The following is a 23,953-nucleotide window of genomic DNA, read 5'->3' on the forward strand; positions in this document are numbered from 1 at the left end:
GCTCACTTACATGAGCCTTTACCATCCAGACATGCTGACAGGTAAGGAAAGAGACCTTCCTGGGCCTCCAAAATCATGCAGAGCCAGCAAATCCCAAAGGCCACACTGTATCAGAAGCCAAGAGGGAGAGAGAAGCTGCATTACTATAGAAGGAAGGAGGCCTGTGGAGGACATTGTCTGTTTGCAGTGTCAGCGAGTGGAGCTTGTGTGGCCGGCCGGGCACCTACCTTACTCTCATCCTCAGGATCGTTGTAGCCACATGCATCTATGAAATCTGGAAATGTCTCCGACCACCCATCACTAGTGCAGTTTTTGCTTATGTTTCCTGGAAAGTAAATTTCAGATGTTTGGTCCTTGCAAAGCAGCCTCATGATGAAGGGTGATGGGACAGGATGAAGGTGAAGCCCTAATCAGCCAGTGACTGAGACCACCCAGAAGTCCTTCCTCAGTTGCCCTGCATAGCTTCCTCCCTGAGACGTGCCTGCTAGGGCCCCCGAGGAGACAAAGTGGACACAGTGTATCGCAAAACAGTAAAGCCAAAAGCGAGCACTAACTACAATTGTATCACAATAATTATAATCAGCACAGAACTTTTTCTGGAGCTTAACCTAAGGCCCTTAGCAGATTCTGACTTCCGATTCTATTAGAGTGGTGGTGGCCAGGCCCAGGTGCGGTGGAGCTAGCTAGCTCTCTTCTTTAGCTTTCAATCCTTGCGTCCCTTTCCATTTGGCCTGCCCATCCCCTCACCCTTCAATGCCTAAGAAGCAGTGTGGGGTGGTTTTCACTTGGCTATCAGTTGGAGGAAAATATGTGATTAAGGTTTAAATAGCAAGAAAGAGCAATTTTGTTCCTAAATATTCTCAGATTTATGGTAAATTCAGCAACGAAGCATTCACTCTATTTACAAAGAATGCGGCAGGTGACCACTGAAAACAGAAAGAGTTCTGGACAGACCTGGTGGGAAAGGGACAGACAAGGACAACAATGATTTGAACTGACCAGGCCAGATTCTTATTTCAGGCCCCCAGGGTAGGACACATGTCCTCCTCCTCTGTGGAGCTCTTGTCCCTTGCCCAGGCCACTCACAGGACCCACAGGGTCTAGGACATTTCAGTTTAACAAGGATGTTCCTTCACATACCTCTTTATTTTCAGAGAGGACTTGTGAGGCAGGTGTGGTTAACATTGCTGTTCCCATTGTACAGATGGGAGACTAAGGTCCTGGATGATGATTGAGCATGAGCAGGAAATGGGGTTTCTGGCTCCAGGACCCTGCAGTTTTTTCTACATGGTGGTGTCACCCATGCACCGTACTGAGCAGTCGGCAGCCAGTGAGAGCTCATCCCTTATCTAACAATGTGTGCTAGCGGCTCCTTCCAGGCTGGTGAGAGAGGTGCTGGGGGCAGACTCAATTCCACAGTCTCTGGAGGACTCTAGGTCCCAGTCCCCTATCACCTTCCATGGGGTCCCTACTGGTATCCTTCCTACGGACTCTGACTCAGGCCATACCTGACCCACCGATATTCAGGGTAGACTGTCTTTTGTCCCTCATGGCCAAGCCCCTCAGGGAGACGCTGATGTCTGGACTGGGTGAGGGCTTGTAGAGGACAGAATCTTGTGAGTGGCTGATCTCCACTAACCTGATCGTGAATAGCCGAGGAGGTAGGTTAGAGACACAGATTCCCAGAAGGAGAGCAAGTCTCTCCTCTCACTGCCTTTCTCCATTTCAGTCTGTGCTTACTACTCTAAACTTTAACATTATCATTCCTTAAAGGTTTTTTTTCTGCCTCTTAGTATCTGATCAGGTGAAACAAAATTTCCAGTTTTCCAAAACACTGCAATTTACTTTTTTTTCTAGTTGTGTATTCTAATCTGTGTTTTTTTTTCTAGACAGATTCCTCCATGTTGTAAAAACCTGGATCCTGAGCCACTGATGAAAATGACACAATGAAAACCTGGACCTTGAGACATGTGTAAAGAACAATATAACACAGAGGGGCTGGGGTGGCTCCAAATTCTCTGAACCCCAGTAAACAGCAATCTGCTCAGCAGGAACATATGCTGTGCAGTGGCCCAAATTTGCTTTCTACCCCTACAACCTTGTGGGAATCTCTCTCAGGCTAACAGTAACCCCCCTCCCCTAATCTCCTTTATCGTGCATGCACAGTTCCCTGCTTTGACTCCTGAGAGTTTGTCACCCAGCCTTTTCCACCACATCTGCCCTGCTTGCCCATTGAGGCTGCAGTGGGTGAGCTACTCCTGCTTCCTTAAAAGAGAACTCAATCGGCATGGGCCAGACATTCTCCGGCTCCCTTAGGACCAGGGAACACAAAGCTACCAACAAAGCAAGACCCAGCTTTGTGTTACCATAATGGAAAACCTGACCCTCAGACACAAACATCTCTGAGCCCAGGAAGCAATGCAAACGCCATACCTGGTCTGCTGTAGAAGTTGCTGAACACCTTGGGGCAGGGCACTGTGACAGTTTCTCCAATGTCTGCAGGGCGCCAGCAGGTGATGTTGTCCCAGACACCACTGCAGCCTGGAATGAGATGCAAAGGATTAGATGCAGATCACGGACCCTGAGAACACACTGCTTAGAAGGATGGCAGGAGAATGAATGACTCTATGTAAACATTCTGCGAGAAGAAAACTTCCCGTATAGCTGCCAAAGCCATTCTCCATGAGACACGCACATGACACCCTTGAGACAGGAGTATCTTGTGTGTTCATTTTAATACCGCCAAAGAAAGCCACTGGCCTGTGGTAGAAAGCAGATGAATAATTCGGTGTGTACTGTGTAGGTTTGTTTATTTTTTTAAACTGATGACTAATAACTGTATATGCTTATGGGGTAGATGAGAGATGTTTTGATACAATGTGTATTTTGAAGGGATGGATAGATTAGTGTACCTACTGTCTCGTGTCGTTTCTTTGTGGCAAGAACATTGAAAATTAGTCCTCTTATCATTCTGGTTTAAATTAACTATAGTCACCCCTATATGCAACAGATCACTGGAACATGCTTTTATCGTCCAGCTGAAACTTCATGCCATCCAAACAGCACCCAAAGCTGGCCTTTGGTAACACCATTCTTCATTTGCCCCATGAGACAGACTTGGATTCCATGCAAGTGAGTTGTGTGGTGCTTGTCCTTCTGTGTCTTGCTTATTCTCCCATGCATTAAGTCCTCTGGACCCATCTTATTGTGCAAATGACACATGTTTCCCCCTTTACAATGGTGAATAAAGAAGTCATTGTATTTCTTTTTTCTTTTCTTTTTTCTTTTTTTGCTTTTTCGAGACAGGGTTTCTCTGTGGCTTTGGAGACTATCCGGGAACTCACTCTGGAGACCAGGCTGGCCTTGAACTCATAGAGATCCTCCTGCCTCTGCCTCCCGAGTGCTGGGATTAAAGGCGTGCACCACCAACACCAGCTTTCCATTGTATTTCTATACCACATTTTTTTTTTAACAAAAGAGACTGGTTACATTTTTTTCTTGTTGCTTCATACCTTCAACATGGTACACTGGGCTCCTCATGGCATTATGTCTGTGGAGACCTAGGTCTGGGACTACTCCAGGGTAGAGCCAATGGTCTAGTGAGCTGAGCCTTGTAAGAGCAGGGGTCATCGTTCACACACCTTAAGTATTTTCAGTTACTTAAGATATGTAGTGATAGTCTTCTTTGGGTTTGAGCTGGCTGTTGGGTTTGGTGGAGCTGATTCCTCCTGTGTCATCTTCCTGGACATCCACTCGGGAGTTCTACTGTCCCCACGGTTGAGGGGGCCTACAGAGCTGGGGGTGCTAAGTCTCTAGGTCTCCTGTCATTCTCTTAGCTCCCTTTACATCTTTCCAAAGGGATTTTTTAAAAATCACTTTTATAGAGGCTTGTACTTCAGCTTCACTCCCTTCTGCCTATTTTCCTGCTCAGCGAGGTTAGGGGCAGGTTCTGCAAACTCAGCAGGTTACTGTGGGCTCTGTCCATGACAACCTGGAGCTTGTACACACACACACACACACACACACACACACACACACACACACACACACACACAAGCTGGGCTGTGAGCATGGCCTGATGTGCCTGGGCATTATTCCCCTTAGAGTAGATGGCTCTGGAAGGGCTGGGCTCACTAGCATGCAGGAACCCCAGGGAGTTACGTGAGAGCTGTATGGCTGAGAGAGGTTCCTTGGTCCTTTCGTCCTTGGTGTGTCCGCTGTGTGCAGCCAAGAATGACACTAGCCAATGTGAGCAGTGCCACCGGTAGGACAGCAACACTGAGGGACATCTTCCATTCCACATTCTAAAAAAACCCCTAAGTTTAAAAATCATAGAAGCAGAACTTCTTGCAGAAATGAGGCAGGGCAGGCTGGCCTAGACAGTGCTTATGGCAAATTCAAGCTGCACAGCCTTCCCAGTGTCTTATCATCCCACAACTAATGCCGGGGCTGAGGAGTGAATGCTCCCATTCCAACATTGTCCAAAGACCTTCTGACCAGTGACTGGCATGGGATATTTAAACACCTTCCATTCCTGTGCCCTGAGTCTTCAGGGCCCCACAAAGCTGTCCACACAAGCAGCCAGATGTGCCCCCCGCCCCTCACTGAAGATGATGTCTAAAGGATTCTCTACTGCTTAGCATCAACAGAAACACCCCTGGATGTCGTTTTCCTGCCTTGAGGAGGCTAATGTGAAGCCTAGCAGCTGGCTAGGAATGATGCTGATGTAGCAGACAGAGGGCCCCCACACACGTTACTTCAGCGTTCCTGTTGCGAGTGCAGGGGTGCTTTAAAGTGAGAGAATGAGAAGGGTGCAGAAGAGAGGAAGTAAGAAGTCACTGCAACTCACTAATAGGAAGAAACGTGTTGAGGGTTTCAGCTGTGACAGCTCAGCTCAACTGGCTCTTGATGGAGACACAAGATAAGGTCAGTTTTTTTTTTTATTATAGAAAGTGTTTTCTTTTTATTTTCTTGCCTCAGGAGGGACCAGACAAAGTACTTCTTGTACCCTGGCCATCCCTTGCTCAGAATTTTCTCTGGCCAGAACAGTCATCTGGCAGGACACAGAATCAGAGTTCCTCTTGGAGTCTGTGGTTGTGCCAGGCTTCCTAGGGCATGATCCAAGGAGGACAGCCAGGAGCAGAGAAGGTCCTCTGAGAGGACCCCATAAGTCCTATTCGGGTATACCTGTTCTATGGTTCACCTTCCTGGAGCTCAACTGTGTGTCACATACTGATTTAGGGCTCCTCTGTGCAGAGTGCACCTATGCAGAGTGATCCAGTTTGAGGCACACCTGCCTAGGACACACCTTCCCAGGATGACACCTGCTCAGGACACACCTGCCCAGGACACACCTGCCCAGGATGACACCTGCCCAGGACACACACGCTCAGCATGACACCAGTCCAGGACACATCTGCCCAGGATGACACCTGCCCAGGATGACACCAGTCCAGGACACACTGCCCAGGATGACACCTGCCCAGGATGACACCAGTCCAGGACACACATGCCCAGGATGACACCAGTCCAGGACACATCTGCCCAGGACACACCTGCTCAGGACACACCTGCTCAGGACACACCTGCCCAGGATGACACCTGCCCAAGACACACCTGCTCCGGACACACCTGCCCAGGATGACACCTGCCCAGGACACACCTGCTCAGGACACACCTGCCCAGGACACACCTGCCCAGGACACACCTGCTCAGGACACACCTGCTCAGGACACACCTGCTCAGGACACACCTGCCCAGGATGACACCTGCCCAGGATGACACCAGCCCAGGACACACCTGCCCAAGATGCACCTGCCCAGGACACACCTGCTAACCTTCTTGGTAGCTCACTTGTGCAGGGTGTTTACTGGGGGAGAGAGGGTCTCATGCAGGCACACCTGTCCAACGTTCACATGTGTTAGGAGTATCTGCAAAGGACACCTTCCTGGAGCTCACATGTGCAGGATGTGCTTGTGCAGCTCTTGGTCTTTTCTCTGGTAAAGTCCCTGTTGAACAAGGAGGTCCTTGAGATTCCCCTAAGGGCTACAATTTTAAAGCAGCAGAGTTTTGGAAAAACTAATCAACATTTTTGCCATCAGACGTGCCAGTCCTCTATGCCTGTCATCCACTTAAGAGACACAGAGCTGGATGGAATTGGAAATTGAATTGGGAAAGATAATTTTTACAAGTGTTTTTACCTCCTCTGAACTATGCCAATCTATTCTGACCTGAATTGCCTCAGACTTCCTGACTGTTGGCCTCACAAAGATACTACCTTGTCTTGATAAGAGAGGGTGTTGGCTTCTCTGCGTTGTGCTCATGAAACAGTGATACTCAGTGGTCTTCTGAAGGGTCAGGATGGCTTCTTCCGCACTCAACTGCTAGGCCCAAAGACCGTAGGGAAGGCTGCTCACAGTCTAGAGGCCATATTCTAACTGTGTAGAATATTTACCTACAGCCAGCCACAGAGTAAGAGTGAAAGTAAGATATACAGAAGTAAGAAAAGGAAAAAGCCCAGAAAACAAAAGGTATATGGGATAATTTAAGAAAAGCTGGCTAGAAACAAGCCAAGCTAAAGCCGGGCATTTATACGTTTTTTTTTTTTTTTTTGTTTTTGTTTTTGTTTTTTGTTTTGTTTTGTTTTTAAGCCTCCTTATGTGTTTACTTGGGAGCTGGGTAGTGGGTCCCCCAAAGAGTAAAGAGTAAAAAGAGTAAACCAACAACAGCTACCTGTGTTGCCGCCTCGGTCATGCTCCCATAATTAATCCTAATAAACTTAATGGTTCATCCAAGCTAGATTGCAGTGGAATAGCTTTTGGTGCCCTATGCATCAGGGTGGATATGCGTGTTCATCTCCCCTAGCAAAGGTCACAAGAGTCATACAAGACAGTTTGCAGCCAAGGCTTTCTGTCTTAGTGCTCACTGTACAGAAAGCCCCAGAGCAATAAATGAATAGAAACGTGCACAGGAAGCAGGATGTGGACCACCTGGGTCCAGGTTTCACAGCTCCCAGGAATGTGAATTGATGTGCTGGCTTTCTTGCCTGTGGAGGCCTGTGGATGCTGGTTGCTCCAATGGCTACCCAATAATCCTTGCTATCTTGAGTGCTCTAGGGTCCCAGTTAGACACTCTGAGGGTAGAGCGTGCTTATCGGAGTTCTGCAAGCGAGAAGCTCCATCCTTTCCTTTTGTTCTAAGGGCTCTTCGTTTGTTCTTAAAATATTGCCAGTGAGGTCAGACCTCCTTCCGTGCATTAGCTCATCTAGGTATGTTGCCAAATGCCATTTTAGGAAAGCCGCAATTAAGAATAATGACAGTAACTGAACTGGGAGAAGCAGAGCAAAGAAACCCTTTGAGGGAAATACCCAAAGCGATAGCCTGTCAAGGCTAATGAATGGAGCACTCTTCGGAAAGCATGAAGCTTCTCTCAGGAGACAGCTAACGTGGGTATAGGTGATCACATACTGGGGGCTATAAGACATTCAAAAGATGATTAATGGGACAGACTTAGGGTCTGTCAGGACCCTAACCATCCACAGAGACAGATGCTAACCAGCGTACCACTCCTCCCTATTGACCGTGCAGCTTTTTAAATGACTTGTGGCCAGGCTGCTTATATACAGGGAACTATTGAGCTTTCAAAAGAGTGTCTCGGAATAGCTACTGCACTTGGAGACACACTGCAAATGGGGTGACACTGTCTCCCAGGAACTTCTTGACAAAGTTCTTCCTGCCAGAAAGGGTAGCAGAGGCTTAGCGTGTGTGTGCTAGTAAATGAGACCACTCTTGGTATAAGAGACACAGCTAAATCAGGTCAGGCTTGAAGGCCCTACGAGCATCGCATGGCATTGTGCAGGAACCAGGTAAAATGCTCATATCCTAACTAGGGTGTAGCTAGAATCTCATCTGTCTCTAGGGCGGAGGATTGGCTACCAACTGAGGCCTGGGAACATCATTTCCAGGACACTGGTGCCGGATTGCACCAGGAAGTCAGCTCATATCAGGCAGCAGCTCTATTCTGGGGTTCAGATGGGTCCCAAAGGTGGGAACCAGGTTCTGGAACTTGAGCTGATTGGCCAGACAGGAAGTGACATAGCTGGGCAGAATCAGGATATAAGCTGGGACAAACAGGAAATCATTCTCTTCTCTGTGGAGACGCTGAGCAGTCATCGTGTAGAAGGCAAAGGAGTTGCAGGTCTGGCATTCCCTGGGAAGCCAAGGCCACGTGGAAATACTTAGATTAACAGAAATGGGTTGCTAATTAAGACAGAGCTAGTCAATAAGAAACCTTAGCCAATGGCCAACAGCTTTATAACTAACATAGTGTCCATGCATTTATTTGGGGCTCAAGGGCCAGAAACATTGGCATTACACTGTGGCCAGAACATTTCCCTCTCCAGCTAACTCTGAGTGAGCGCTCCTCCCCCACACAGAGGAGTTGTCTCCCACCTCTTCCCACCCCCTGCTGGGCATGGCTCCTGCCAGATCTCCTGCTGTGTAGGAAGAGGCTTAGACATCCCTGCAGAAGGCAGTTTCCCTGAACTTTGAGCAGCCGTCTTCCATGGGACATCGTAGGGTGGCGGTGCACATTCCAGCCGCTGGGCCTCTCTGTTCTTGTCTCCTTGCAGTTTGGCCTCTTGCTTCCTGATCTGTAGAAACGGCTTCTGGGAGCTGCTTTCCCCTACCACTTTCCACAAGGATTATTTTTCATCTCTTCCCTGGAAAGCTATTTGCTTGTCATGTTTCTTCATTTCCAAGGATGCCCAGACCTTCCTAAAACATAGCTCACCCTGAGATCCTGTCTCTCCAAAGCCCTCGGTGTATGTACCCCCACCCTCGCGGCTACACATATCTATCCTTTCCTCTTTTCCCATCTGTGTGTTCTGCTCCTAGCCTGGCACTGCCACCTCCCCCCTCTCCCTCCCTCCATCTGAGATCAGCCTGACACAAGTCTCTCATGGCCAGTACCTAAGCCCCAGGCAGAAATTCCCTCTCTCCTTCCTTGGAACTCCCAGTAGGGTCTTTTGTTTTTTTTTTTTTTTTTTTTTTTTTTTTTTTTGTGTGTGTGTGTGTGCAAGGAAACCATGAGTGCATACTTTTATGTTTCCAGCATGCTTTAAACCACGGATTAACCCCCTGTAGGCTGCCCATGGGGTACAGTGCAACTTCATGGCAGGCATGTATCTCATTCTTATCTTATGTGGCCCACTGCTACTCTCAGGTATTCTCCAAGCAGCTCCTATCCTCCAGAAAGCAGGGCACTCTAGTAAGGCTGGGCCTTTAATCCCAGCACTCGGGAGGCAGAGGCAGGCAGATCTCTGTGAGCCTGGTCTACAAGAACTAGTTCTAGGACAACCTCCAAAACCACAGAGAAACCGTGTCTCTCAAAAAAAAAGGGGGGGGCTGGGCAACACACCATCCCATATCTGAGTGGCACAGACTCTGGCGATCATCGGTACCACCTCACATGGTGTTCCTCCGGTGAGTTGTCTCGCCTATAAAAGCCACAGCTGCTCCCTGAACCCAGGAGCCTTAACTTATACCCAGAGAAGATATCTGGGGCATAACGTGAGAAGCCACATGGAAGAGTGAGCCAGAGACAGGCCTCAGAGAAAAGAAGAACACAGCAAGCTGCCTGGAACCCCAGAAGCCAACATAGGTCTAAGAAAAGGAAACACTAACTTCGTCAGGCAGGTGGCTTGTCCGTCCACGAGGCAGCTTTGACTTAATACACAGATGAAGGTAATAAACAGGACTTCGAATCTGTGAGTGATTAAGCAGTCAAGTGGTGTTCCTGTGTTTAGGCAGACACTGAAGCATGAGGCAACGTCCTTCTAGAAAATGCTGCTCTGTCTCTAACAACCAGTGCATGTGTGCAGAACCAGCAGATGTAGAGGGTCTAGGGCCTAGAAAGCCCTCCTACCTGGATTTATTGTCCTTAATCCAGAGATGCTGGGTTTCTGGTAGCAAGCCCAGGACCCCTCCACTATGACCAATCAGAGATAGTCTCGGGTACCCTGGGAGTGGGCACTCCCATTGTTCTGAACAACAGCATTGCCACCCTGTGGTGCCTATTCATGACACACCCTTCCTGGACCTCAGCACCTAGTGGAATCACACAGGTAGGTTTTCCTTCTAGTTGAAGTTTCTCCTCATGGTTCAATCCTCCCTGACCCAGGAGAGCTACACCATACCAGCCTTGATATTTGCTGGGTCCCGAGATGCTGACTTAATTCATGATTAGTGACTTGAGTTTGCTCACATGCTGGTGAGATACTTTATTACCAAGAACATTAGGGCACCGTTTCTACTAGCAAGAATTGTCACATTCAATAGGTGGAAGGGACCAAAGGAAAGTTATAACATGAAGTTACAGGTTAAGATATCTTTATTCAAGTAATACCGGCCAAGCACAAGCCAGAGCGAGCCCAGAGGCAGCAAGCTAGGGAGGCCAGAGAGAAGGGGCTCCCCATGTGTCTGCTGCCCCTTAAGAATTCTCCACTGCGCGTCATCCTGAACCTCCCCTGACCACGCCCTCATGGGCGTAGCCAGGCACACCTGCAGCGGCTCCTAGGAGGCAGGGCTACAGTGTCTCTCTACAGAAAGTACTAGATATTACATAAATTTGGAAGAGAATGTGGAGTGGACACAGCCTCCAGACGAAAAGAGAGGCAGGAGATCAAGACAGGGACCAGGGCAAAGCACATACATGGTTGGCTCTCAAGGGCACTGTGCAAGGCACTGCCAGTCTCACAGGGCAAGGGAGGACGGGCATGGGCACGCTTCTCATGCCTCCTTAACAATATTACTCTGTGTGCAGAGTGACTAATTGCTAACACTCATTTCTAATGTAAAAATGTTCACCCATTCCTTCAGCAAAAGCTAGTTGAAATATGTTTAAAAGCACGGAGTAAGTTTTTGGAGATACAACAAGACACATATGTTCTCTTTCTCTCTCACTCTCAAGAACAACCAATGAAGCTGGGCGTTGGTGGCGCACAGCTTTAATTCCAGCACTTGGGAGGCAGAGGCAGGCGGATCTCTGTGAGTTTGAGGCCAGCTAGTTCCAGAATAGACTGCATAGCTATACAGAGAAACCCTGTCTCAAAAAACCAAAAACCAACCAAACAACAAGAAACAAACAAACAAGTAATGATCAGTGTGCCGAGGCCACTGGTGACCACGCACTGTGCCTGGATAATAAAAAGAAGATGTCTCAATTTGCCAAGAGTTCCTCAGTGTGGGCTGCTTAGCCAGCCCTGCTACGGTCATCTTCGGAAGAGACGCTGCCTGTTCACATCCCCGTCTTTCCTGAGGATGTCAGATACAAACAGCACTGGGCACTGCAGACTGTGTTCCTCCAGGCAGTCTGGCAATTAAAGCGCAGTCCCTTTGACTCCTCAACTGGCTGTCAGGATTCTAACGACCCACTGTGGACACCGGGGATTCCTAGGGTGAGGTTGTGACCCAGAGACACAGGCCTCGGCTCTGAGGGGCTTCAGAGGCATACAGGAACCCTCGAAAATGTGAAGCTGTGCACTGTTTGACAAGCAGGGATATCTGTGCCTGGCCTGGCATTTCCCATCTTCTGCTCTTACCACGAAGCAGGGAATAACCTCAAGCTCGCCTCCCCCCACCTCCAGTTCCTCCCACGAGTGTAATACTCTTCATTTAAAGCAAACCAAGGCCCACTGTTCAGCACCTTGCTTGACCTGGTTCTAAGCTGACTGTAAACATCACAATTCCTTTGGCAAGTACCACTAATTTTGCAGGAAGGGGGTCACCAAGGCATGCCACTCTTGGCCCTAGAGTGGCCACGGATGAGGACATAAGGCTATATGAAGCCATAGGAAGATTCCTCTACTGACTTCCTGGAGGACATGCCTCAACCCTCACACCCTTAGGCCCCTGTGCACATACTGTCAAATATAAATGTGTCTCAGCGGTGAACTGAAACTAAATTACAGAACTCCAAATACCTCCACAGCTTCCAGAGTCCTGAGTGCAATCCTTTTGAGAACTGACATTGGTTTTGGATGGATTTATCTCATCCTTTTGTTCTGTTTTCTTGATACATCATATGGTAACATGGAAGTGCTCCGTGTCGGGGCTGTGGAAAAAATGTCTCGCTAGTGTTGGAGCTGTTTTATTTCTGATTGTTGATGTTCTTTTACACCAATTCTGCACTGCTACGGAATATGGAAGCAGCTCTCATAGAAGACAGGAACTCAGCGGTGGTGTCACTTCTGACTCCATGAGGCTACGTCCTGTGGGGCCTTGTCCCACCAGAAGTCCTCCCTCAATGCTGGCTCTGTGCAGCCTCTGGCGGCCATTGCCCGCAGCATCTTCATCCTGGTAACCTACCGCTATTTATATTCTTGGCATTGGAACCCTGAATATTTCAGAAAGCAGACACAGAGCTGGGGACACAGGCTGTCTCTTCTGAGAGCTGCACAGTGGCTAAGTCCGATGGTCAGCTCTGCTCTCCTGAGGGTGGCTGGCCAGTGACCAAGAAGGTCTTACAAAATAGAGAGGTGGATGAATCAGACACACACATATTTTTTTTTTCCTGTCAGCTAATACTGAAAATAGAAACCCTCAGCATAAAATGTCCAAGTAGGTATCCGTCCTTGCAAGAAAACCAGTGATTTTTTTTTTCTACACACCAAACAAGGGAGAAATCCTACAGACTTGATCTACCTGACCATGCCAGCCAAGCACCAAGGAAAGACAAGCAGTTTTCACAGACTCCACCTAGGCTGCTCATACAGGTTGCTCTCTGGAAACAACCCAGGAAGCTGTCTCAGGTGTTGTCTTAGAGAGAGCCACCCAGCAGGCGTCTTCAGCCTCGGAGATCAGCCGCCACCAGCATCTCTAGCCATCACTAGCTGCAGAGGTCTGCCCAGCTTCCATTAAAGTCTTACTTTAATTTTATTCTTTAAAAAAGATTTGTTTCTGTTTTTTGTGTATGAGCATTTGCCTGTATATATGTATGTGGAAGCCTATGAATCCTGAAGAGGGCACTGGATCCTTCGGAGATGTAGTTACCAGTGTTGCGATGCCATAGGTGCTGGAAACCCCAAAAGTGCTTTTAACTTGTTGTTATTGCTGTTTAGTGTGGGGGGGGGTGGGAGGGGGCTTTGCCACAGGATGGCTTTCCTGAATTCTGAATTTTTACTGGACAGAGCCAACCTCAGTGGCCACCAAGCTGACTGTTTCGTCTCAGCCGAAGTCAGTTTTCTGGTGCTAGCCCTTCATGGGGGTGGTGGAAAACCATGGACTACATTTGCATCGATGGACTGAGGTTGACCAGACAGACAATCTGGGGGATGTGGCCTTCAGAACCACACGTGCGCTGTAAAATAACAGATCTTCAAGGGAAGCCTGGAGCCAGAGTCTTCACTTTCAAGCGAGGAAACAGTGATCCAAGGCAGGCCGGGGAAAGGTAGCTATTTGCAGACTTTCTGACTAGTGTGGGGGCAACTGGCGGCTTGTGATTCTGGAGGCTTGAGAAGTATCCCAAAAGGCCAGGTGCTAATAACATTAAAAAATGTACTGTGTTATAAGACTTAACACAAATAAAGAGTGAAGAGCCAATCATTTCTCATTGTTTATGAGACAAAATGATAATTAGATAATTTGGGTTAATATAAAGTACACTATGAGAATTAATCTCACTTTTTTTTGCTTGTTTTAATGTGGCTACTAGAAATTTTGCATTAGTGATGTAGTTATAACTGTGTTTTGTTAGGTAAGAGGTTCAGAGTGGAGTCTATAACCTGAGGCTTGCCAGCATACAACACACTATTGTAACAATCACACCTTGAGTTTAATTTCTTTCATGAAGAGGTTGTACACATGACTATGGAGCAGAGACCCAGGACTTTGATGTTGATACCTGAGGATGGGGGGGGGGCATACATCACAGGCCTGGTGTCTCAGAAGACTCTCTCTTCACTCAGAAGCCAAACTTGACAAACACACAGGATTTACAACAGGCTTGTCTTCAGAAAACTGACATCCCATTGACCCGTTGACCCGTTTGCTTCTGACAAGTCTCTATCACCCTTTGTTGAGCCAACATCAAGGGTAGCTAATATCTTAAAACCAAGAATTCTGATGTGGGCTGTGATTCCCTGGGAACCAGAGCTGCCTTTGCAGAGCATGACAAAACCATGACATTACGTTAGTAACAGCTGCCTCGTCAAGCCAGGGAAACTGTTGGTGTTAAGAACTGAGGTTTTCCTTCAAAAGGTTTGGTGGAGTCGCCACTGACACAATGCTACAAGAGCTTTGCTTGTGGCTCACCAGAACTGTGACAAGTGGACCTGTCTTTAAGGTGAAGGTAACCTCCGACCTCCCGGGTAGTGAGGATGCTGAGAAGTGCAGACAGCTTGACCATCCACCCGCAGCCCAGACTTATTCCCCAAACCCACCTCTCTGCTTTTCTGTCTGGCTGCTCAGCAGCTCTTCACATTTTGTCTCCTCTTCCTGTATTTCCAGATGAAAGCGACATTCTGGATGGATGCTGCTCACCTGTCCAAGTTAAAGAAATAGAATAACTAAAAATTACACAAGAGGAGTTAAGCAAAAAAAAAAAAAAAAAATCTTCAAGGAGACCCAAAGCCTCACAGCTCTACACTTGCTTTCAAGATGACATTTGTTTTAAAGTAGCCATCTTCATTTTCCTAGTGTGGCTATTGAAAAAAGAAAGAGAAAAGAAAAACTTGACTATGTATTTTGTGAAACGAACATAAGATCCAGTAGAATGCTATTCCTGAGCAGGGAAGTAAACTGGCAATCTATATTGTATGTTGCTATTACCAACTTAAGAGCAATTGGGCTGTAGAAATTCATACTCTCAGAATTGAAGAGCTCCCATTTCACAGCCTGGGGTTTGCTGAAGTTCAGCAAGTTAACTCTTAGTGTCTGTGGGCTGAGCACAGTTGCTCTGTGATCACCCTAGAGTCACAACAGCCTAAGTGAAGTTTCACAAGCTTCGGGACACATTAGAAACGTAACCCTCTGAGTGCAGAAGACATTGCGAAGTTTGGGAAGCACCTTCTTTTAAAAGTAAGAGGGATTAGAAGGGAGAGGTGAAGCAGAGAGAAACGTATTCATCCCAAGGAGCAATGGGAGGTTTCTGGGAAATCTTTCCTAGGGTCCTTAGACCCTGTAGAAGCGAACCCTGAGGTGGCACACCAAGAAATAGAGAATCGTGAGTTCTCAGCCCCAAAGACAAACTTCTCTGATCTGTGTCCTCCTAGGCTGGGCTGCTTATAGAGCACTTGTTCTCATGACTTGTCCTTTAGTTTCCCCCTTTACGTCTCAGCTCCTGCCTGTCTTCACCAAAACTTGCTTTTATAAGACAGTATTGCATAGGAACCTTGCTCAGTGAGGTGTAGCAGTTACCCTACGTTGATATAGGCTAGGTAGCATCCCAACAAGGAGTACAATTTCCTGATGGAATCAAAGGACAGTACTCAACGTCAGATTTTCCTGCCACATTCATTCACGTAAAGACCACCTGGGATGCCTTAGCTTTGCCACCTCATCACTACAAAAACCACCCCAATGTAGCGATCCCTAATGCCAAGCAACAGCAACTCATGGACCTAAATTTCAGAACTGGTTGATGAAATGATCAATAAAGGTAATAAAAGCAATGAGACCTCTGACATTGCTGGGACAGAGGCAACAAGGAGAAACCTGGGACATTTTTGAGGTTAGAGTGGATGGGAGTCCCAAGGCTTGCTCCGCTCAGCTGCCCGTGGGGGCGGAGAAGATGCGACCCAGAAAACTGAAATTACATCAACAATGATGGATGGATTTCCTTGAACAATCCCTCCCCTCTTTGCTACAAACGCTTCGCTTCGTTGGCTTCCTCACCCCGGAGGCCTACGTGTGGAAACCTTGCACAGGAACACAGTTCTCGGTGCAGGGAAGGAAAAGCAAGAAACGAGGCTCACGCCCGTCTTTTCTTCCTTAAAAAAAAAAAAAAAAAACAAAAAAAAAAAGAGAGAAGGTTCCAAATAAAGGGTAGCGTTCCGAAGAACTGCATAAAACCAATGGAACCCATGTAGCAAACTTCAGGGTTTCCTTCGTCTCTCTTAGGAAAAAAAAAAAAAAAAAAGGAGTATTTCCAAAAGGAAACTTTCTTAGTCACACCACGTTCCCTCTGTCACATACTAAACAAACACAAGGACCAGGAGATGGAAAGAGAAATATTTAACCACACAGCAACTGCAGTTTCCCTCAGGAGCGAAGCCAGAGCAGGTGGCTCCGGCAGCGGCCACTCTTCTTGCAGGGGTGTCCCCAACTCCAAGCGCACTGTCAGACCAGGACCCGGATAGTCCCCCTACCCGCCCGGGAGGAGTCGAGGAGAACCTGGGCCCCACTTGTGGCGAACCCGCGACGGCGGCGGGAGTAGGAAAAGCGCCAACGAGTCCAGCAAGCCAAGGGTTAGGTAAGGCTTCAGTAGGACGCCTGGGGTCCGGTGCATTCTGCTCTGGATCCTCCCCGCTGGCTCCACTCTCCACCCGCTCGCCCGCTCGCTCGCTCGCTCGTGCTGGGACTCGGGAGGTGAGTCCAGCTGTCCACTGCAGGACGCACCTCCTCGGGAAGGGGGCGCGGGTTCACTCACCGGCACCAGCAGCCAGCAGCAGCAGGTCAGCAGCACCGACGCCCTCATCTTGGGCTCAGCGCGCCCGCCTCGGTCCTAAGCGCCCTCAGCAGCACCGGCCCGGCTCGGGGCCTCCGAGCGAGCGAGCGAGCGAGCGAGCGAGCGCAGATTTCCTCCTTCTCGCGCCTAACGCCCTCTCCGCCTTCCAGGCTGCAAGTCCCGGCCCCGCCCCTCGGCCCAGTCCCCGCCTCGCGTCCCCTCTCCTTTCCGCAGAGCCTCTCCCTGACACTCGGGTCCACCAGGTCTCCGTCCAAGCATTCCTCCCTCCACCCTGCAGAGCTGGGCCCTGAGCCTCACCCCAAGCCCCTCTTGGCTGGGTTACTTCCCTTGTCAACCCTGCTCTCTCGCGCCCCTTCCTGCCGGGCTCCCTTTGCTAACTCTGCTGCACCGCCTCCCTCCTCTGCGACCCCACTGTGGGCTGCCTTGCCCACGCCTTCGGAGGGCTGGAGGCTCAGGTAAGCACATGCCCGCGGCATGAAGGGCCTTGCCCAACCTCAGATAAGGGAACGTGAGCGCTGAGGCCGCACTGGGCACTAACTTCCAACGAAAAAAGCGAAGTCTGCATGCAGCTCGAGGAAGAACTCCAGAAAGCAGCTGGACGCCCATTGTAGGGGCCGCACTGGTGTGAGAGAAGAGAAAGAAGAGAACACTTGTATGGTTTCCCCCGGAGCTCAAGGCCGGGTTGAACAAAAAGCAGGAACTTCACCACGACAAAAGTGAGTCTGTGCATTGGTGCCGGAACAGAATTGTCTCCCCAGGCCTTCACGCGCCACGTGGTGCGGTCCACTGGACACCAGGCCTATGGTGACACTGCCACTTGCTCAGCTGCGGTTTGGCTCTCCACGGGCCAGTTCTAGGGAAGAGTAGAAAGTTACCAGCAGACAACAGCACTAGATGAAGTAGAGCAGGCATTTTTAAACTTCTTGTTCTCGTGTTGTTTTAAATCCAAAGCTAGAAGACGCAAAGTAGTAGGAAATGCACCCTTCGAACTTTGGGTGTCTGTCTGGCCACTGGCTTTCTCCTCTTGGAGTTTGTCATGCGCTCTATGACGGCAAAGTCCCATGTACCTGAGGACCTAGGTTTCTATCTGTTGTGTGTCATTCTTCCACCGTCTGTGCGTCTGTCAGTGAATCGGAATGGTCTGGGCACTAGTTTTGCAGGCTGAGGTCTGGAAGCTTGGGCTCCGGTTCAGTCCACAAACATTCGTTATTGCAGCCAGTGAACCTGATAAGTCACAACAATGACCCCTGCCCTTCTCCCCAGAGAGTCACAATAAGAACTAGGAGAACTGATTCACACAAATTGTGAGGGCCTGCACTCCAAAATCACCACTGGATATTCTCAGTCAAAAGTCGGTGAGATGCCAGGGTACTTCCCCACAGTGCTCCACCCACAGCAACAGAGCATGTGACATGTGAAGTGATAGTTCTGACAAAGACTAGATACAGGCAGGGGGAAACAAGAGGGCCCTGTCCTTCCTGGGGAAACCCTGGAAGAGTGAAAGTCCCAAAGAGACTGGTCACCAGTGGCGGTGAAGAAGAGTCCTGTGAAACATGACATCCAGAGGTCAGCACTGCGGCAGTTCAGAACATCAAGACACACAGGGATTAGGTCACTGCTGTCTAGAACCGTTGGCTCGCCCTCAGAAAGGACACTTACAGAGGCACACTAGCCGGCTCTCCTGGCTTTGTCTGAAGTCCTACTATAAATTAGAAACAGGGCTGGGTTGGTCAGTGAGACTTCACTCTGTATTTTAAGGTCTCTCCTTTCCAAGCCATCCCTGTTGGAGTGACGAGAGAGAGAGAGAGAGAGAGAGACAGAGAGAGAGAGAGAGAGAGAGAGAGAGAGAGAGAGAGAGAGAGAGAGAGAGAGGAGAGAGAGAGAGGCGATGTGTTACATTTGTTTTATGCTGCAGAATGTTACTTTAACTGTGTCAAGGCATGTTGCTTTTGTTTATGCTGCATTTGTTAAAATAACGATGTAAGGATGTGTGTTTAATTATGTAAAAATGTGTCGCATCTGTTTCACCTTGCCTGCCTAAGGAACCTGATTGGTCTAATATAGAGCTGAATGTCCAATAGCTAGACAGAGAAAGGATAGTCAAGGCTGTCTGGCAGAGAGAATAAGTAGGAGGAGAAATCTAGGCTTAAGGAAGAAGAAAAGAAGGCAGAAAATAACAGAGAAGAAGGAGAGGATGAGGCAGACACCCAGGGCAAGAAGCCAGGCAGCCACCAGACAGACAGACACAGAGAAGCAGAAGAAACATGATATTCCTGGTGGCAAAAGGTAAATAAAGAGAAACAGGTTAATTTAGAAGAACTGGCCAGAAACATGCCTACGCTAGGCCAAGAATTCAGAACTAAGTCTCTGTGTCATGATTTGGAGCTGGGCGGTCACCCCAAAGAAAAAGCCTGGAACAGAGGTCCCCTTGTGCCTATGGGCGAGTCTGCTTGGATCTATGATGGAACCTCACGCTATTCAGAGCCAGGATCTGAACCTGAGTATCAGACTTGGGCTGTGCCCCTAGCATCCCTCCGAATCCACTCTGACCCCTCCCCTCAGCATCTCCACCTTCTGATGTTTGGCACCTTATCCGTCCCACACTGGCATCCTCTTGAATGCTGGACCATTTCCTGGTCCCTCCTGGTCCCTCAGTGGCTGCTCTGGTTTCCAGACCAATATGCCACAGGCTTTCAGTCCTAATTATCACAGAGGTTTCTTATACCCCAAAGCAGCATTTGGGGCTTTGGGACAGTGCTTTTCATATATCATTTTAATTAATTAATCCCTTTGGTCTCTTAGGATGTGGTCACTGATTTCTTTTCCTTTTTTTTTTTTTTTTTTTTTTTTTTTTTTTTTTTTTTTTTTTGCCTGTGAAGTTTAGCCTCAACTACAAAGGCCAAAGCTGAGGGCTCAGATCTGTAGGGTCAGCTGGCACTCTCCAAGTGCTTCACTACCTGGAGCTGATTCAGTGAGACTTAACAGAAACGTTAGAAGCCTATATGAACACATTAAAAAGCAGATACGCAGGAAATGACAGACGACACCCACTAACATCCGCTGACTCTTGCTCTGTTTTCTTATCTACCTGGGGTTTGTGCTCAACTACGATCTTCAACAACAAGAATGAAAGTGATTGTTTTCGGTGCTATTTGTCTTACTTCTACAAAACGAAACTCTTTCTCCGGTGCTTCTTTCTGACACCACCCTGTAATGAGGGGAGCAATTTCAGGGGAGTACATAAACTGAACCTGTTTGCTGTGCCTGGAGGAATGGTTTTGAGAGACACACGGCCCATTAGGAGATGCAACCTCAGCCGTCTCCAGGTTCTGCACAGCTCAGATGCAGAGAAGGAAAACAACACACTACTGAGTTTTGTAAAGTGCAAACCTCCTCCTTTGCAAAATGTATTATTAGGTGATGGGTTGTCGGCTCATCCCGGCTCCCTTAATATCCTGCAAAGCAAACTAAACTCTTGCTTAAAAATGTCAGATTTATATGATTACATATTAGTTATGGGTCTTGAAATGTAAAATGGGAATGTAAGAGAGTTCTACCTACTCTTCCGTCAGAGCTGGGGGCAAAAAACCACCCTTGTAATTTATTTTATTGCACAAACTTGAAAGGCAAGACTTCACGCCTGTTCTTACGGTGAAAGTCTGTAAACGGAGCGTGTTTTCATGGTCGTCCCACATCACTGTGAGGTTTGATCCACTCAGGGTCAGTTCTAGGAGGGGAGCAGCTCACAGCACTTTCAGAAATGTGTTTTCTTTCATTTTATTTTTTCTTATAATTTCTTTTTATATTAAACTTAATATCAGTCCGTTAATACATCTGTGTTGAGGATAGATGCCGTTCCAGATTCTGCTACCCGCCCTCCCTTTGTGGTCAGAGTTCTTGCGTGGGCGGGGGCAGAATCGAGAAGAGAGAGAAAGAAATTCTCTAGGGTTCACCTCACCGGAGTGTGAAGGCTGTGCAGCCTCACAACCAAGCTGTCTGCATGCTGGAGAAGGGGGAACATCGGTAGCAGAAGGCCTCAGACCCAGAGAAGCCTATGGAGCAAAGGATGAGAGCTGGTGCACCCCAGTGTCTAAATTCTCAAGAACCTGGAGCTCTGATGTCCAAGGCAGGGGCTGCTGCTCCTGAAGAGAAAGCAAGAATTCATCTTTTCTTTGCATTTTTGGCTCATTTGGGCTCCAGTTAACTAACAGTGGGTCTTCCCACTTAGCCCCAGGCTCAAACTCTTATCCCGAACAGCCAATGACAAATCCAGGTGTGATGCTTGTCTGCCAGCCGCCTGTCTTTCCCTTAACCCAACCCAAGTAGTCAGTCTGACTACTGACATTCACCATCACACACGCCCTACACTGAATTAAAATGGGAGAAAGATTTATTCTCTGTCTTTCTACAGCCGTATTTATTAAGACTTGGGGAGGGGGCATTCCATTTTCATTGACATGGAGCACTTCCTGTACACAGAACAAGGAACTCAGAGCACTTCCTGAATAAGGGACTCGGATGCCTCCGTGGAAGAGAGTTAAAATGAGTGTGTGAGGGAACACTAGAAGGAAAAACTCAGTTTTTTTTTTAACTTTCCTGAGCCATTCAGCTCTTACTCATGATGCTTAAAAAAATCAAAAGTACAAATTAATTATTATTGAAGACTAGGATGTACTAACCTAAAATAATTTTCATAGTGTAAGCACATTTGGAGTGAAACTTCTATTTTGACAATTGAAGAACATTTAAATGTAAATTCCCTGATGACTCTAATTTCATCAATTGTGATTTTGCTGTAATCTGTCAATATTTTATCCAAATAAATGAAACTAATTAGTCCTATTGAAAGAAAATAAAAGCAATGAAAACAAACAATATAACTCAGTCATAAGCACAAAAAGCACCTATTATAAGGGGGGTGAGAATTTTCTTTTTCTGAGACAGGGTTTCTTTGTGTATTTTTGGAACATATCCTGGCAGATTCTCCTGCCTCTGCCTCCCGAGCGCTGGGAATAAAGGTGTGCACCACCAACACCTGGCCTGGAAAGAATTTAATACCTGTTATTCACTCTGCAAAACTCAGTTTTTAAGTTCATATAATCCACCAGTGAGAAGTTTTTATTGAAAAAAATATCATGTGGTAAGTTCTCTTCTCAAATCAGTAGAGGGGAAGGCAGCTGGAACTCCAAGAATCGGGGTAGGGGTGGAAGTGTGCCTTGGCCTCGTTCTTCTACAGCCACCTCTTGGAGCCAGATCTGAGCTCATGGGCTTTGGTTCAGGTTCAACTCAATTGTGTAATTGTCTGTACTAAAAAAATAGCATTGCTCTTCAAATCTTGAAGCCGAAGCATACATTATGCAGAATAAATAGCCCAGTTCTTAGTGCTAAGTTTTTCCTACACACACGCCAGAGGAGGCAAATTCTACAGGAAGATTCAGGGCCTTGCAGAATTCAGGGGCTCTTCCTCCTGTCTCTGAGCCATGGCACAATCCCTCCCGTACATCTGTGGGTTATTTTGTTATTGTTAGAGTTGCTTGTTTGTTTTTTTTTTTTTTAAGTGATCTCATGTAGCCTAGTTGGCCTCAAGCTCCATCATTGGCTAAGACAGACCATGAATTTTTCATCTGTCTTCTTCCCCCATCTCCTGAGCACTGGGATTACAAATGTGTGGTGCTATGACTAACCATATAGTTATGTTTTTACACTTGAAAAATCACTGCACCCCAGCATATCAAGAGGCCAGTATGAGTGAAGTTAGCAGAGGACTGTGGTGTTCCGTCTTCTGTCATTTAACATGTGCTGATTTGCAGAGAGCTCTTGTGCTGTTTCAGGTTCACAGGCCACCATGAGTTTGCAAACTTACTGAGAGCCTGTGACCTACCTGCATTTATTCCCTGTCCCCTGAGGTGCCTGATTAGAGCTTGGGTCTGGTGATAAGGTCTGGAGTGTTAACTAGCAGCATTGTCTTTGTTCCCTGGCCTATTCTTAGAAGCCAGAATGTCCTCTAGATCATTCCATCAAAAGCAAGCATGTATGCAGTGCCAAGTGTGTTCTGGGTGCTGTGTTAGGCCATGGAAACAGGTTCTTTAGGAAGCGTGGTGTCTGTCCAGGAAACCAGTGTCTACACATGAGTCACAGGGCAAGCAAACATGCTTTCTAGCTAAGCTAGCTACACAGATGGGCAGATAGTAAAATAACATTGACCTTTAACACATAAGCCATCTGAGTGGATGTCACAGCTGAGTGATCCACTTCGATGCTGTGTAACCCACGAGCAGGAAGGGTGGCTAGCCCATGGGGCTGCCCACATTTCTGCTGATAAGTCCCCTTTACTATCACCAAGGATGCTTGGCTGATGGCTTTGACCTGTCTTCCTCCCCACAGCAGTAACATTCTGCTGTTCGACTCCACACAGTGCCCTCTGTGAAAACAAAAGTGGCTTAGCAAGCCAGGTAAAGGAAGAATGGGAAGAAAACAAGAAGAGGGAGCTAAAAAGCAAAACTCGAACACTATGATCCAATCACGTTTGTTTGTTTTCTTTTCTCTGCTGTTACAGGTATCAGGGAGTTTATCAGAAAGACAGTTTGTTGCACCATCTAAGAGAAAGTGTGTGTGGTAGCCATAGATTTATCTGAGTTTGGTTGACTTCATGATGTATTTCTTGTCCAGGGCTTTTGGCCTCTGGAGCCCCATAGTTCATCGAGTTTAGAGCTCACGGGGACCACCTGACATCTGAGTGTCCCTCAGCATATGGGGAAGAGCACTTGAGGACTGGTGACAGCAGAAGCAGGCTCCTGCTTTTGCCAAAGAGTGTGTCTTGTTCTAGTGTAAATACTGATGACTTTAAATGATTCCAGTGAACAGATGGCTTTTTGTCACAGCATGGTGATCGTCTCCAGGTGACTGATGTTTTCTTCTTCAAGAAGTCATGATTTAAATCTGGAACCAGAGTCCAGCGATGCTAAGTTCTCTCTCCACTCCAGGACAGATGAGAGTACCAGGGTTAGCCAGCTCAGTGGAGGTGGTCCCTAAGGGGACCTCCACGCACATCAGCCTGTACCTTGTCCACCAGACACTGCCCACCTCGTTTTTCTGGTGGAAGAAAAAGATCTTGTTTTAGCCATAATTTATTTCATTATCAAAGTGTATAAAACACCAAAGAATGAATCAACCTGTAGCAGGCCATGAATGGAGTTCAGTTAGTGAAATTATGGAGCTCCAAGGCCAATGTGGCCTTTAGTTTTGTGATGCTGTGTCAGTTTCTCTTTGA

At 47.7% G+C, this 23,953-nt stretch overlaps 1 protein-coding gene across 1 annotated transcript in view; it reads right to left on the reverse strand.

Moving 5' to 3' along the window:
* Positions 1–16,692, reverse strand: part of Vipr2 (vasoactive intestinal peptide receptor 2) — a 75,698-nt gene extending 59,006 nt beyond the window's left edge. Inside the window, exons 1-4 of the mRNA XM_027417031.2 lie at positions 16,645–16,692; positions 14,438–14,537; positions 2,434–2,541; positions 228–325 (exon numbers count right to left, since the gene is read on the reverse strand). Coding sequence (XP_027272832.1) covers positions 228–325; positions 2,434–2,541; positions 14,438–14,537; positions 16,645–16,692 — 354 coding nt within the window. The remainder of the gene's footprint in view (positions 1–227; positions 326–2,433; positions 2,542–14,437; positions 14,538–16,644) is intronic.
* Between the last annotated feature and the right edge of the window lie 7,261 nt (positions 16,693–23,953).

The sequence above is a fragment of the Cricetulus griseus genome, chromosome 5 (genome assembly GCF_003668045.3).
Source record: "Cricetulus griseus strain 17A/GY chromosome 5, alternate assembly CriGri-PICRH-1.0, whole genome shotgun sequence".
Classification (NCBI taxonomy): Eukaryota; Metazoa; Chordata; class Mammalia; order Rodentia; family Cricetidae; genus Cricetulus; species Cricetulus griseus.